The 14,570-nt window shown below is 32.9% G+C and overlaps 1 protein-coding gene across 1 annotated transcript in view; it reads right to left on the minus strand.

Annotated features, from left to right (window-relative positions):
* LOC111626104 (mitogen-activated protein kinase-binding protein 1-like) overlaps positions 1-14,570 on the minus strand; it is a 114,870-nt gene that overhangs the window by 22,941 nt on the left and 77,359 nt on the right. Inside the window, exons 22-28 of the mRNA XM_023369394.1 lie at positions 11,097-11,305; positions 10,866-10,975; positions 5,041-5,299; positions 4,936-4,963; positions 4,775-4,846; positions 1,269-1,368; positions 1,080-1,175 (exon numbers count right to left, since the gene is read on the minus strand). Of these exons, the coding sequence (XP_023225162.1) occupies positions 1,080-1,175; positions 1,269-1,368; positions 4,775-4,846; positions 4,936-4,963; positions 5,041-5,299; positions 10,866-10,975; positions 11,097-11,305 (874 nt within the window). The remainder of the gene's footprint in view (positions 1-1,079; positions 1,176-1,268; positions 1,369-4,774; positions 4,847-4,935; positions 4,964-5,040; positions 5,300-10,865; positions 10,976-11,096; positions 11,306-14,570) is intronic.

The following is a 14,570-nucleotide window of genomic DNA, read 5'->3' on the forward strand; positions in this document are numbered from 1 at the left end:
GCTATAATGTAATTATCTTAATCTTCACTATCGTTACTTTTTGCCCAGCGAAGCGGGTCCTTGCAGCTAGATTCTAGATTACTTAGAAAAACAGTCTTTTATATATATAAAAAAACTATGTTACATACAAATGTACGAACAAATAAAAACCCAGCGAAGCGGGTCCTTGCAGCTAGTATATATATATAAATGGACGTGTATGTCCCTATATTTCACTTTTTGCCAAACCTACATATTGCACATGAATGGTGTTTGTATGTGGTAGTAGCCCTGAGTCTCCATTCGTGCACTATGGTGGTTGCGTCTCGATAGCTATAAGGGTGCGGGAGATAGGGGGCTTAAAGTGATTGACTTCGAAGATTTTCTATTTTGGATTTTAAAATGTTCAAACCATTTTAAAAATTCGAATTGGTTCGAATTTATAGAATCGATTATAGAATGATTGTAAACGTTCCAGAAAATTGATCAAATTGAAAATAGTTCGTTTGACTGGACGTAAAAATTCTCTAATTAGTCTGGAAATGGGGGATCTAATTCTTGCATTCTGTGCTATAAGGGTGTGGGAGATATGGGGTTGAAAGTGGTTGACTTCGAAGATGTGTAACAATGGAAGTGTTGAGTAACAAAGGAAGTGTTAATATAAAGCAGCATGCAAGATTTACAGGCGGTTTTTTGCATTTTTGCGGGAAATCAAACATATTTTTAGATTCGTGTAAAAATTCTCTAATTAGTCTGGAAACAGCGTACCTAATTTTTGCATTCTGTGAAAACAGGTAAGATCGGCTATAATGTAATTATCTTAATCTTCACTATCATTACTTTTTGTCCAGAGAAGCAGGTCCTTGCAGCTAGATTCTAGATTACTTAGAAAAACTGTCTTTTATATATTAAAAAAACTATATTACATACAAATAAAAACCCAGCAAATCGGGTCCTTGCAGCTAGTACAATTATAAAAGTAAATCTAAGAACAGGTTTTTATTTGAAGACAATATTTCATTTTAGTATTTATACTATAACTTTTTAGTAATGCTTTAACAAGTTAAGACAATAAATTAAATTTTATTAAAGATTATTACCAGCATGATTAGGCGTGTTAGGAAGATGTCTACGATGTGACGCAAAAGGAGCTGTTATGTCCCCAAACGATGACGTTCGACGAATATCTCCATCTTCTAAAATAGTGAAATCAGCATTTTAATACCATTTATTACTTTATCAATGTTCTTAATAACAAATTTGGTTAGAAATGTTATGACAAGTTTTACCTGCTGCACTAGGGGAATGTTTCCACAAGGTTTCTTTCTCGGGCATGTTTCGAAGATCGCCCACACTTTTGCTTGTACTTAGACCCTTTCTCCAGCCAAGCTAAATAATAATAAAGCTTTATTACATAGCATATATTTTAAAATAAAAGACAATTTTTTTACTCTCTACTCTACAAGCACCAAATTGGCCCAAACAAGCCCTTCGTGGGGCTGCCAAGTGGCAACCTAGTGAGGGACAAGGCCTGCTATATCCTGGACGTACTCACCCAAAAACTTTTCGGTGTTTTTTGACCCGTCTAGATTTGTTCCTAGGTCTCCAGAACAACAGACTGACACCTTAACCATTTGGTCGTGTGGCTGACGAAAGACGGCAATTAACAAAATAAACAAAAATAATAAATCTGTATATGACCATATAAATAAATATTAGTAGATAAATAGAATAATATAGATGGATGGATGGCAAAAGTGGCAAAGATGTCAGTCAGTCATTCTGGAGACTCCAATCAGAATCTCAGAAATTTCCAGAGGTCAGTGTGATCCAAATTTGTTGGACCTGTCACTCACCATGGGCAAACACTTTTCTCATCTTTCAATATTCCAACCGTTTTGACTACTTTCATATTAAAATCATTTTGTTCCTGTGTTCTTTTTTGTTAACAGTACTTTATTATACACAGTCCTTGTTGTTATTGCTTTTGTTCATTGTCCTCACAAAATACAGAGAGTTAAGATGTATCTATTATTCTTTAAAATACTATTTGCTTAAATTTGTGGATTTTGACTTTTGTACAAAAATGCCCAATAGCATCTTGTAATTCCTAAGATTATTATTATTGTGTTTAATTAATAAATTTATTAAATTAGCTCTGTATTTAAGGACATCATAATCAATATTTAGTTTCTGAAAGATTATTTTTTGAATTGAAAAAATTGTAATAATCTGAGTTTTCTGTCAGTCTGTTGACATCTTTAATTATAACAGTCACATTTTTGTCTTCTGTAATCATGGTTCTATAATATCAATACATTCATATAAATGAATGTGAACTGGAATGATTAATTATTATTATTATTTAGGCTATTATATATAAAGCAGTTAATGAAACCTAAAAACATTAGGTTTGAAATTCAATCAACAAACTTAGCAGTTTGTTGATTGAATTTCAAACATGGTGCCAAGTTATAGACAATTCATGTCCTTTATATAAAAAGTCAGTCTTGTATATAACTTTATTCAAAAAACAGAATGATGATTAAAATATCAAACAAACAGCCAGACTTTTTATCAGTCTGTTTAAGGCAAATTAATTATTATAGAATTACATAGTTTTGTTGGAGGTAGACAGTTAAGCCACCACAGAAAAGCATGAGAAAAAAGTAGCCTGGTAAGGGACTCAAAAATCCAGAATTTCCACTTAAAGATTACTTGCTAGTTACACTACCTGGATCTTTGTCCAATCTTCACTTCCAAACCAATAGCTATATACACTCACTCACTGTGTTGACTGGGGATGGCTTAGTGCCCATGCATTCTGTGGCTCTCAGCAAACTCATATACCATGCTGGGGCAAAAGCATATTTTAAAATACAGTAGAACCTCGATTATCCGGACTAATTGGGGATGAAGTTAGTCCGGATAAGGAAAAATCCGGATAATCGAAACAAATACTTTAATTTGTCTTTTAATGATAATACAACACGTTTTCTTTTCGATGACATATCGGTAATATTAAAAGCGAATACTGTATTTAAATCGTGATCAAATTTTCAACAAACAAACGTTCGTATTGAATTTGGACTACTACTGACCAACTCTAGCAGACTATCTATTGTTTAAAAGGCCCTCTGGTGGCGCAAGAAGACGGATTTTATAAAATAAAAAGCAGTTGAAACTGCATTTTTATGAATAAAAATTTGACAAACTATTTATCGTTTTATGACGAGTAAAATTTTTTCGTCGCGTTCGCGGCTTTTAAGTAATGCATAAACCTTCGAGGCGCGAGGCCCTTCGGACCGCGAGGCATAGGCGGTGGCCCACGTCGTCCATGCCTTACGCCGCCCTTGGTCATAGAAATGATGTAATTTGAATATAAATTATTTATAAATACGTATGTCAAATTATATTTTTATTACTACGTAAAATATATTTAAGAGTTTACGACCACTGTGCTGGGTGAGACGTTGTTGAAACAAAAAAAGTTATGCATTCCATCACGTACATAAACAGTGTCGTAATTCACCAAGTGCAAATCAGCAAATTCGTAAAATGTTTGTTTATTTTGAACAATCCGGATAATCGAAAATCCGGATAATGGAGGTTCTACTGTATATATAATCTCTGAATTCCTTATTAATTAATTAGCCATAAAGCCATAAAGTAGCCTGATAAAGAATCTGACTGTTCTATCTTTTGCTTCTATTCTGTTTCTTTAATCTCAATATGTAACCAATTCTATTATTCTTCTATTATAAGAATTATCTACTATTTCTATTATTAATGTACAAGAATGGCTGAATAAATTTGCATGAATCGTGGAATTGGGGCAGGAGGGAGACCTTCTGGTTGTTGTAGGAGTGTCAGTGAATGATGTGGAGGACAATGAACAAAAGCAATAACAACAAGGACTGTGTATAATACAGCACTGTTAACAAAAAAGAACACAGGAACAAAATGATTTTAATATGAAAATACACTGTAGTCAAAATGGTTGGAATATTGAAAAATCAGAAGAGAGTGTATCAGAAAAGTGTTTGTGCCTTGTTCAGCTTGTATGGAAGAAAACCCATTGAGGAGAGAAATATTGTAATTTCCAAAATGCATCTGGGTGAAATAAAGACATTGATTGACTAGTAATTACAGAGTCTGCAGATGTGATAATTCCTATAAAATAATGGTGCATGAGCCAGTTATATATTGAGAAATCTGGTTGTTCATTTGATATTTAAATTAATTGCCAGATTGGTTGTATATGTTATTGATTAAAATTTTTTAAAGGACTTTTTAAGTTCTTAGACTTTACATTTAGAAATTTATAAGAAACAAATGATGATATAAACTTTCAATATATTTTCAATCTAATGAAAATCTATTGCAATGGCTTGTTTTTCATTTTTAAATCAGCTGTTCTAATTATTTTAGTTTAGAGCATTTGCTAAGAAATGACATTATGACAGTTGCAATTTAAAGATCGTTCGATCTTTAAATTGCATTTAAAGGATGGAGTTTGAATCACTCTTTAAAAAATCAAATTTGAAACTGAAAACTATTCAAAGAAATGTTATATTCGAAAGTAAAAGATTCTGAACATGAGAAGAATTTCACTTAAAAATTAAGTTAAAATTATTTTTGACTCCTGCATTAAATCTATGAAAATTTCTTTCTAAAACTTATCAAAATACTGTACTGTACATTAATTAACAGATTATAAGAAGCACTTAAATTTATACCAAAATTAAATTTTAAATCCTTTACTTTGTTAAAAAATTAAATAAATGTTATTTACTGTTTCTAATTTTTTCCTGGCATCATTGAGGGCTTTTGTTAGTTCTTCTCTCTTTTTTGTTTGAGAATATACCTAAAATATTGCAAAACATTATTTAAGATTATATTAATAATCACTAATAATTTATATTATTTTGATATTTCAAAAGCAAACAAAATTACCTGCTTTCCACTATTTGGAGTATAAGATCTAAAAGAAAACAAAATTTTAAATAAAATTTTTAATTTAGTTTAGTTAGTCAAATTGTTTTATCTTTATTTTCTTACTGTGAACTGTTTTGTGGTGATTTTGAAAGATATTTGGCCGAAATACTTTTCCTCTCATCATGAGATTGTTCATTTAATTGCTTTTTCTGCCAAATGGAACTTGCACTTCTCTCTAAACTTTCGTAAGTACGTTTCATAAATTTTTCCCTTTCGTCCAAACGTTCCAAATTTTCTGTGCTGACATACATGGAGTTAATGAATGATCTTTCTCCTTCACCTGAAGTACCCAAATCATCTCCATCACTGTTTACATCATGATCTACACAAATAAATCCAATTCTAATTTAAACATAATTATTAATTTTTATGTAATCAGTCTGTTTTTAAGAAGAATACATGAGAGAAATTCTAATAAATCTCTAATAAGTGATGTTATAAATTAAAATATAAAAGGTGTTTAGTGATCTTTTCATTAAGAAAATATGCTTAACTTTTTGACAGTTTTCAATATAAATTGCCAAGGCTTTTTACATTATGTAAACAGGTTTATGATGCAACATTGATGGAAAGTTTACAGCACATAGTTTAAAACTTCTAGCTTTTTTAGTTGTTTATGAAGAAAGGTCTTATTAAAAATTTCCCATTAAAAAAATTAATTTTTAAGCATTTTTTTTTTATTGAATTAGTGAAAAAAAGAAACTTTAAATGCAGGCAAATAGAGGAAATTGGAAGAAAAAATTGGATAATAAAGAAAAGAGACTGAATTGAGTAAGATTTGAAATCTAAAGTATAAATATCAAAAGGATTAAATCTAAAAATATTTTTCTTTCAGGTTAAAATAGTTAATCTATTATAATTCCAGAATATACTGCATTATTACATTTTTATAATATCTTTGTGAGACTTTGTAATTTATTTACATAACTAAATCATAACATAACATTTTGACAATAAAATTTTGTCGAATAACTGTCAACTTTCACACCTAGGCATAATCGTTTGTTAAGTTCTCAGCAACAAAAATGATGCTTTCTCGACCTCCTGACCTATTGTCTCATTTCATCAGTTGAATATGGCAAGGAACTGCAAATTTAGGCAATTGTCGCCAGTCCCTCAACAAAATATCATCTCTTATCTAGTGCCTAAATTAGTGCCAACAGATATACCTAGTTCTTGCAAATACACCAGTTAAATGGATACTTCTTCATCTATGAAGATGCATTTTGAAGACAAACTCTATCTCAGAGGACTAAGATACTTTGCTACACAATCAAGAGAACCTCCCAAAAACAAGCATCAGACTATTTTCGAACATCATCCACCCCAAAGGTATTTATCGCCACATGAATTTCATGTGAACTCTCTCTTTCTCTTGCGACCGCTAGATTGATAGGCTAAATCAATATACAGGTAACCCCCATATAACATGGCACTTCTATAGCATGGATTCACTCTAACACGGTTTGAGAATTGGTACCATCCCCTCGTACAACAGGAAATGTAATAAATTTTTACATACTTAAGTAATAATAGTTCACGAAAATAATAATTTTCGTGAACTATTAGTACTTAAGTACGTAAATTTTCTCTTCTCGCCTTCTGTCGATACACATGGTCCTTCTCGAATGTTGCCAGATCGCGATGCTTCTGCTTCTGATGTTGCCAAATGTTTTTCCCTTATTCCATACTTGCTTTATTCTTCATAAGTGCTTAGCAACATATCAGAAAATTTATAAAGATCTTTTAATTAGAAGCAAGCAATCTAAAATTACATACTTTTTGCAAAAGGTAAAGCATGGATCTGAAGATAATGCAGAAAAATGCTCAGAGGATAAGGATAACTTGCCAAAAAGAAAACGCTCTCGGTTAATTAATAGTGTTTTTAGTGATGACAAAGAAAACATTGTTTAATTTATATTAATATGTATCACTTAAAAAATTTTAATGAAGATATTTATCTTAATTATGAAAATATACTAGCATGTTTTTTAATTTTCGGAACCTAACCCTCCTTTTCGTATTAGTTCTTTGTTTCGTATAACACAGATTCGCATAACACGGCAATTTTTTGGAATGTAACTACCGTGTTATACGGGGGTTACCTGTATATCTATCCCAACATATCTATTGTATTGTATCATGTACTCCTTTTTGTTGAAATTAAATTGTTATTAGTTGTTAACTTGGTATCCAAGTGATTCACTTCTGGTACACTGTCTCTCAATCTGTCTGCATCCCAAATCCAATCACCCGCGCACATGGCCGCTCACGTGACCGAATCAACACACCATCTCAGCTTCCATGTCAATCAGGACACGGTAGTGTCAGTCCTGATGAGGCACTAAAGAGGTGCCAACCTTCTGGTCACATCTTTATAATTCTATACAATATTCAAAAATAATATTTTTCATATCATACAGAATAAAATTTATATTCTAAACTAGAAAATTTTTAATCAAGCATAAAATGAGCTATGAAAATAAAATGATAAGAAATTAAATTATAAATAATTTATCATGATAAAATTGAATAATATATACGGGGAGCATGATAGAGTCCTTATACACACATAACTGACAAATGCAGATAGCTACAGTTATGAACATGATATATAGTTATAGTAAAATGACTATGTACTATCAATACAAGTTGAGACTGCTTGCAATGCAACTAGCAGTAAAGTTTATGTTAGCACTCCCATCTTTAAATGATGCACAATACAAATTACAAAGCACCAAATTCTGAGAAATAGCGACAGAATAAGAAATACAAATTTCTATCCTGGACAGAACTTCTCATTGCTTGATGGATTAATTTGCCACACCTACATGTAATGCACAGTTTCAGATCCCTTGCTTCATGATACAATTAGTAACATAGCATTAACGGGAATCAAATACCATAAATTAGCATTTCTCACTTTCCATTCATGTATTCAAGGTATAATTTCTTATTAAATTGGTCATGCTCTACAACTTTGTAATTGACTTTTTTCCATATCATGCATTGTTTGAGATAGGAGTGCTAGTGCTAATTTCTGAATTTTACCACTAGGGGCGCTGCAAGCAGTCTGTTCTTGTAATGCATATCACTAACAATAACTAAACATGTTCATATCTGTAATTATCTCCATTCATCAATTGCAATGGCTGTATTTCTATACAGCCATTGCAATTGCTTTACTGTGGACTGTAACTGTATAACTGTAAAAAAGTTACTTTGCTTTAATACAGAATTGAAAAGTAAAATGGCAAAACCGTATTTGGGACAAGACTATGTCTTGGAGACTCACTACTAAGCGGAATCACTTTGATGCTCAAGGTGGATCTCGTTCTCATTCCCCAATCTTCTTTGGTATCGCTTCTTTTGAACACAATCGTTCAAATTTTGCAGGCCATGATGCATTTTCAATGAAATTAACATATCCAATTTCAAAATTTCTCTCTGTTGCATGTCGGTCCAGGTTGAATTTTTGTCAATGCATAACGAAAATTTCCCGTTTTTGAAAAAAATAATCGTGGCTATTGTATTGTCCAAAATTATTTTTGTATTTTGCACAAACAATATACAGTTTAACCCGATTATAATGTCATCAGATGTAATGACGACCCTAATACGAGGTGTGTCCAGATAGTAAGTACCGTTTTGTTCTACCACCACCACAGCGGTAGTATCGCAGTTCAGCACCTGCGCACACGTGTCTCTGGTTGATTGTCAGTCCAGTGACGCCATTAGAGCCGGATTGTGTTGTTTTTCCACGTGTTAGTGAGCGTTCAAAATGTTTAAGATGATTGCCGATCCTGTCAACTGTGAAGTGCGTTCTGTAGTACCGTTTTTGAACGCAAAGAATGTTAAGCCAGTTGAAATTCATCGTCAACTTGTAGAGATGTATGGTGAGAATGTAATGAGTGATAAAGTGGTGAGAAAGAGGGTTCGACAATTCAATGTTGGATGCACCAATGTTCATGACAAAGCACGGAGTGGCTGGCCTTCTGTTGTCAATGATGGTTTGGTTGCAAAAGTGAATAAGAAAATTCTTGAAAACAGATGGTTCACAATAAGATTGCTTTGTGATGAGTTTCCACAAATTTCAAAAACTGTTTTGCATGAGATTGTCACAAATTGCTTAAATTATTGCAAATTGTGTTCCCGTTGGGTTCCCAAAATGCTTACGGATGTCCACAAAATGAAGCGACTTGGANAAACAGATGGTTCACAATAAGATTGCTTTGTGATGAGTTTCCACAAATTTCAAAAACTGTTTTGCATGAGATTGTCACAAATTGCTTAAATTATTGCAAATTGTGTTCCCGTTGGGTTCCCAAAATGCTTACGGATGTCCACAAAATGAAGCGACTTGGAAGTGCTTTGACATTTCTTACCCGATACAGTGAAGAGGGTAAAGATTTCCTAAACAAAATTGTTACAGGTGATGAAACTTGGGTTTATCATGTCACTCTAGAATCAAAACAACAGTCGATGGAGTGGAGGCATTCATGGTCCCCCACAAGACACAAATTCAAAACAACATTGTCAGCACGAAAAATCATGTGCACTGTGTTCTGGGACAGATAGGGCATTCTGCTTGTTGAGTTCCTTCCCAGAGGTGAAACCATCAATGCGGAACGATACTGTGAAACATTGCAAAAACTTTGCCGTGCAATTCAAAACAAAAGATGTGGAAATCTCAGTAAAGGCATTGTGTTGCTTCACGACAATGCATGTCCCCATACTGCTGGTGTCACTCAAAACCTTATTCAACAATTCGGTTGGGAGCAGTTCGATCACCCACCGTACAGCCCGACCTCGCACCTGCAGACTACCATTTGTTCTTGAACTTGAAGCGTGATTTTGGAGGGAGGCGCTTTGCCAGCGATGAACACGCAACAACCAATGTTCAGCAGTGGCTGTCTTCACTGGTGGCATCTTTCTTTGAAGAGGGTATAGACAAGCTGGTTTCCCGATATGACAAATGTCTGAACAATGGTGGTGACTATGTAGAAAAATAGTTTCCGACACGCTCTTTCATGTAAAAATAAATTTTGTTTTGAAGAAAGATTTTTTTATGTGAGTTTTTCCAAAACGGTACTTACTTTCCAGACACGCCTCGTATAACGTCAAATTTTTATCGGTTCCACGATTTTACCATACCAGATAATGTTAAAAAATCTACTTGTAACGACACCCTGTTTTAATGTCATATTTGAAGCACTCCCAAATTTACAAAATTAGATTACAAATTTTATTTAACATAAAAGAAACTATGTGTTCAGTCCTAAGGTCAGAGTACACTTCTTAGAATGACTGCCGGTGGAACTCTCCTCCACTTGAGTTCGGTGGGGTGAGGTGCCTGTTTTGTCTGTTTGTAGAAGGAGTTGCCATTTTGTATTTTATTTTCACTCAGTTCTCAGCCCCCTGACTACCTACAAGTCTAGATTTTTTTATGTGCAAATGATTTGGGCACCTAATACTCTGTGCCAAATATCAACTCTCGACATGTACTCCTTCATACCTCTAAGCTGGTAACATAAACCAGCAATGCGATTTTATAAACAAGACATAGTCTTGTTTATAAAATCATACTACGACTAGTACAGTATTTGTAATGCAATTTTATTTTATTAAATTGTAATTTCCGCCAGCCATTTTTTACAAAGAAAAATATAGTCTTGTCAATAATGATAAAATGGTCCATAATAGAAACCTCAACATGCCACTGTTTAGTCCAGTTCAAGACATCAAGGTTTTCAAAAGCAATTTTATCATAATATCTCTGGATACGACAATTATTCTATCAATCCAGTATCATTTGTTTGGTCATTGTGGACTTGGACAAACCAATGAGAGAAGAAAAAATATGTCTACTATATGAATTAGTTTCATACCTAATGACTTATTAGGAGTCATTTCATGAAGATTTTCTGTTTTAGATCTTCTCAGTTTTCTTGGTAATGTTCTTGTTGATTCATTTTTTGTAGCCTGTACATTAAATGAACTAAAAAAGGAAAAGTATTTTTGTTTGTCAAAGCATCATAAAGAAATTTATTGTAGGCAGATTTCTGTATTTATCCAGAAATACAGTTAAAAGTTTTTTAAACCGAGACTTTATCACCTACCTGTTTCCAATTTCGGATCCTTCTTCTGATGGAGGGTAATAAGTAATTTCACTTTCTGCTGCTCCACTGTCGGATCTTTCATCTTCTGCTTCATCTTCTAACCTGATGCTACTTGCCGTACTAGAATCAGTCGGATGTCTTATTCTGTTTGTTTCTCTTCTGGTAATTGTGGTAGTTTCCTGGTGTAAAGATATGTGAGCTGTTGAAACCTAAAAGAAAGTTAATTTATATTATATATTATGAAATTTTTTATTAAAATGTAAAAGCCAAATATTTGTTTCCTTTATCAATCTTCACAGTTTATTGTTAATTAGATAAAACCTTTCTACTTTAATTATCCCCATTAAATTTGGATTTTTATATAATGCTAATGATTTATCATCATTTCACAATCCTTTAATGGAAAGAGCACTTTTTCACAAAGGAATTAAAGATGAAACAATAATCAGTTTTAATTTTTATTATCCAAAATGGAAATTTAATTCGTTATAGTCACTATCATAATTGTGAGACTCTGAATGTAAAAAAGATTTACTTTTGAAAGTCGAAATTTCAATGTAATACTGTTGATTCCGCTTAATTGGGACACGTTCAGACTAATCCATTTTGGCTCAATTAAGTGGCTGTCCCAATTAAATGAGCTAATAATAAATAAGTAGGTAAAAATAATAATTAGGTACCTATTTTAATGCTTTATTAAACCAAAATACAGAAAATATTTGTACTATAAATTTGCCAGACTCTTAACAACAGATAACTGATTCACATCACGCTAGTGTTGCCAAATACAGTACAGTAGAGCATCGATTATCCGACTGAATTGGGGACTCAGGTTGGTCGGATAACTGAAAAAATCGGATAACCGAAAAAATCGGATAACCGAAAAAAATGAAAAAATTACATTATTAATATAGTATATTAGTATATCCCATGTAATTAATATATTAGTATATCGCTATTAACCAACTTCATGTTGAATTTTCATTGATGTTAAGCCTAACAAAAATTTTTTTTAAATAATAATCGTCGCTATTGTATCGTTAAAAATTATTTTTAAATTATTTTATTGCTCATGAAACAAACAACCATTCATAATTAGAAAATTAAGTCTCGTTTAAATACTGGCTTCCCTTCAATGGTTGAGCCATGTTGCCAGCTAAAACACGCAAAAATTTAACAAAAATAATATTAAAGTAGCCAAGACATAGACAAATATTGTAGCGCCACATCACTAGCGGACATATGAAATTTGCCGACTAGAACAGTCGGTTAACCGATGTGACGGTTAATCGGAGGTCGGATAATCGATGCTCTACTGTATTAGTAGTGATGTACACAAGGGTTGACTGTTCCATTTGTTCCTGATCAAATGATTTTTCTTTTCTCCTTTTTTAGTTAGAACATGTTCTAACTAAAAAGGGAGAAAGGGAAGGGATCGTCCAAAAGTCACCTTATGGTCTTTCTTTAAGCACAGTTTCCTTTCCTTGGAGATGGGCCACTTCAGCACGAATATCCATAGAATCCACCAACTCCAGATGCTGGTCTCAACGATCGGATGGCTGCTGTTTGAATATAGACATAATTATGCACGCAATACCTTCCAAGAAAACTCTAGCTCAGTTGAAAGACTTTGAAAAATTGTCTGAGATCTTTGTCCCTTTGCTTTTAAAGGGATTATCCAGTCCAATCCAGAGCAGGGTCAGTAGCTTGCATTCAGGCCCATCTCAGACAGGATCCCCATGTGATACGTCCCGCTATGGTGACCCCTCCGGAAAAACTGAACTGCCTGAGTGAAAGAGAAAATCACTTTCTCTCTGCCATTTGTTAGACTTACACGACATTAGTGCACATAGTGTCTACATATTTCAGAAGACCCCTAAAATATATCGAAACTTGCTAAATTCCTTTTCTGCTACTGTCCTAATTAAGCAAAAAGTTGTCACAATTAAGCGATTAAATTATGTATTAATTTATTCGTTTGGTTTCCGTTCTTTGGGATTTGGCCCAATAAAGTGGCTGCACTGATTAACCGGTGGCCCAATTAAATGGAATAGACTATATTTTGTTGTTAAATTGTGTACTTTTTCCACTTTTTGTTGATAAAATTCAATGACAACAAGGAAATAGAACTTCCTTTTTCGCCATCCACTTCCTGAGTGAGATGTTATCATCACCAATGAGAAGACCTCTGGCCTGCATGACTCATCTAGATATCCTGTCAAATGGTTGAAATACTGACCCATGATTGGAGAGAATTTTCAAATAAAAGGTTTCAAAACTGCCATTTTTGCACAGAACCCTCGATACTCTGGAGATGTCATAATAACCAGTGGATCTCTCCTTACAACACAGCAGATAACCAAGCAGACTCTTCTCTCAAGTCAGCAGACATTCTCGAGACAAACACTCCCAAGGAGGCATAGATAGCCCGCAACAACAAAAGCTCCTCCTAGAAGATCTTTGAATGTTACTCCAATGTTCACATAAATAGGATCTAAAGATTATTAAAAGAGGTATTTTATAGATCAATGTAAACTCTCTCTTGGTGTATATAGTTCAGTATTGTGATAGTGTATGTTAATTCTTTATGTAATCCTTTATATTTTATTTACTTATTAAATTAGTTAATTGTTAACTTGGTCTAGTTCGATTTACTTAAGATGGATGCCTATTGACTGATCCACAATCTCCCCACTTGAAAGAAATTGAGCCCTCCTTTTTGAACGAATAAATCTTAATATTGCGAGCTAGGGCATGATTTTGGTAAATCCTAACTTCTGTCAGGAAATAAACCCGGAAACTTGTAAGACTCCGGTCACTTTAAATCTTTCATCATAGACATCCAGTGACCAGGTGAGTGGATCTCACCGATCTCTGCCGATAAGAGGTCAAATCCCTTTGACCCTCAGCTTCTCACATAATCTTTTCACATATTTAATATATACTGTTAGTTATATACCAATAAAACAAGATAATTTACATCTCAAATATTTTTCAATAAACTTTGTCTTCTCATTCTCAAAAGATTTTTAATAACTTTAATAGATAATAGAAATTAGTGTTGTATTTTGTTATTTTGGATCAATTTTTTAGATCCAAAAAAAGATCTTCATCAATCAAATTTGTCATGACAATGCTTTATAGTCATTATCTTATATTATAAATTTATCTAATTTTTAAAAATAGTTAAATTGATTATAACAGTTTAAGTCTACTAAAAAGAATTTAAAAAAAAAAAAAACATTCTCATCATTAGATCAATGCATGTTGTCATATACTATATTATGAAAATGCAATAATTGTTCCTAAAAGAAAATAGATAGATTTCTATAATAATTAGTCATGACCTAAGATATTTCTAATTATAGAAATAGCAATTAATTACAATTGCTAGAATTTAAACTAACATTTAATAAACTACAGTAGAACCTCCATTATCCGGATTTTCGATTATCCAGATTGTTCAAAATAAAC

Source organism: Centruroides sculpturatus, unplaced genomic scaffold (assembly GCF_000671375.1).
Source record: "Centruroides sculpturatus isolate CEXI.00-Female unplaced genomic scaffold, Cexi_2.0 scaffold22, whole genome shotgun sequence".
NCBI classification, from domain to species: Eukaryota; Metazoa; Arthropoda; class Arachnida; order Scorpiones; family Buthidae; genus Centruroides; species Centruroides sculpturatus.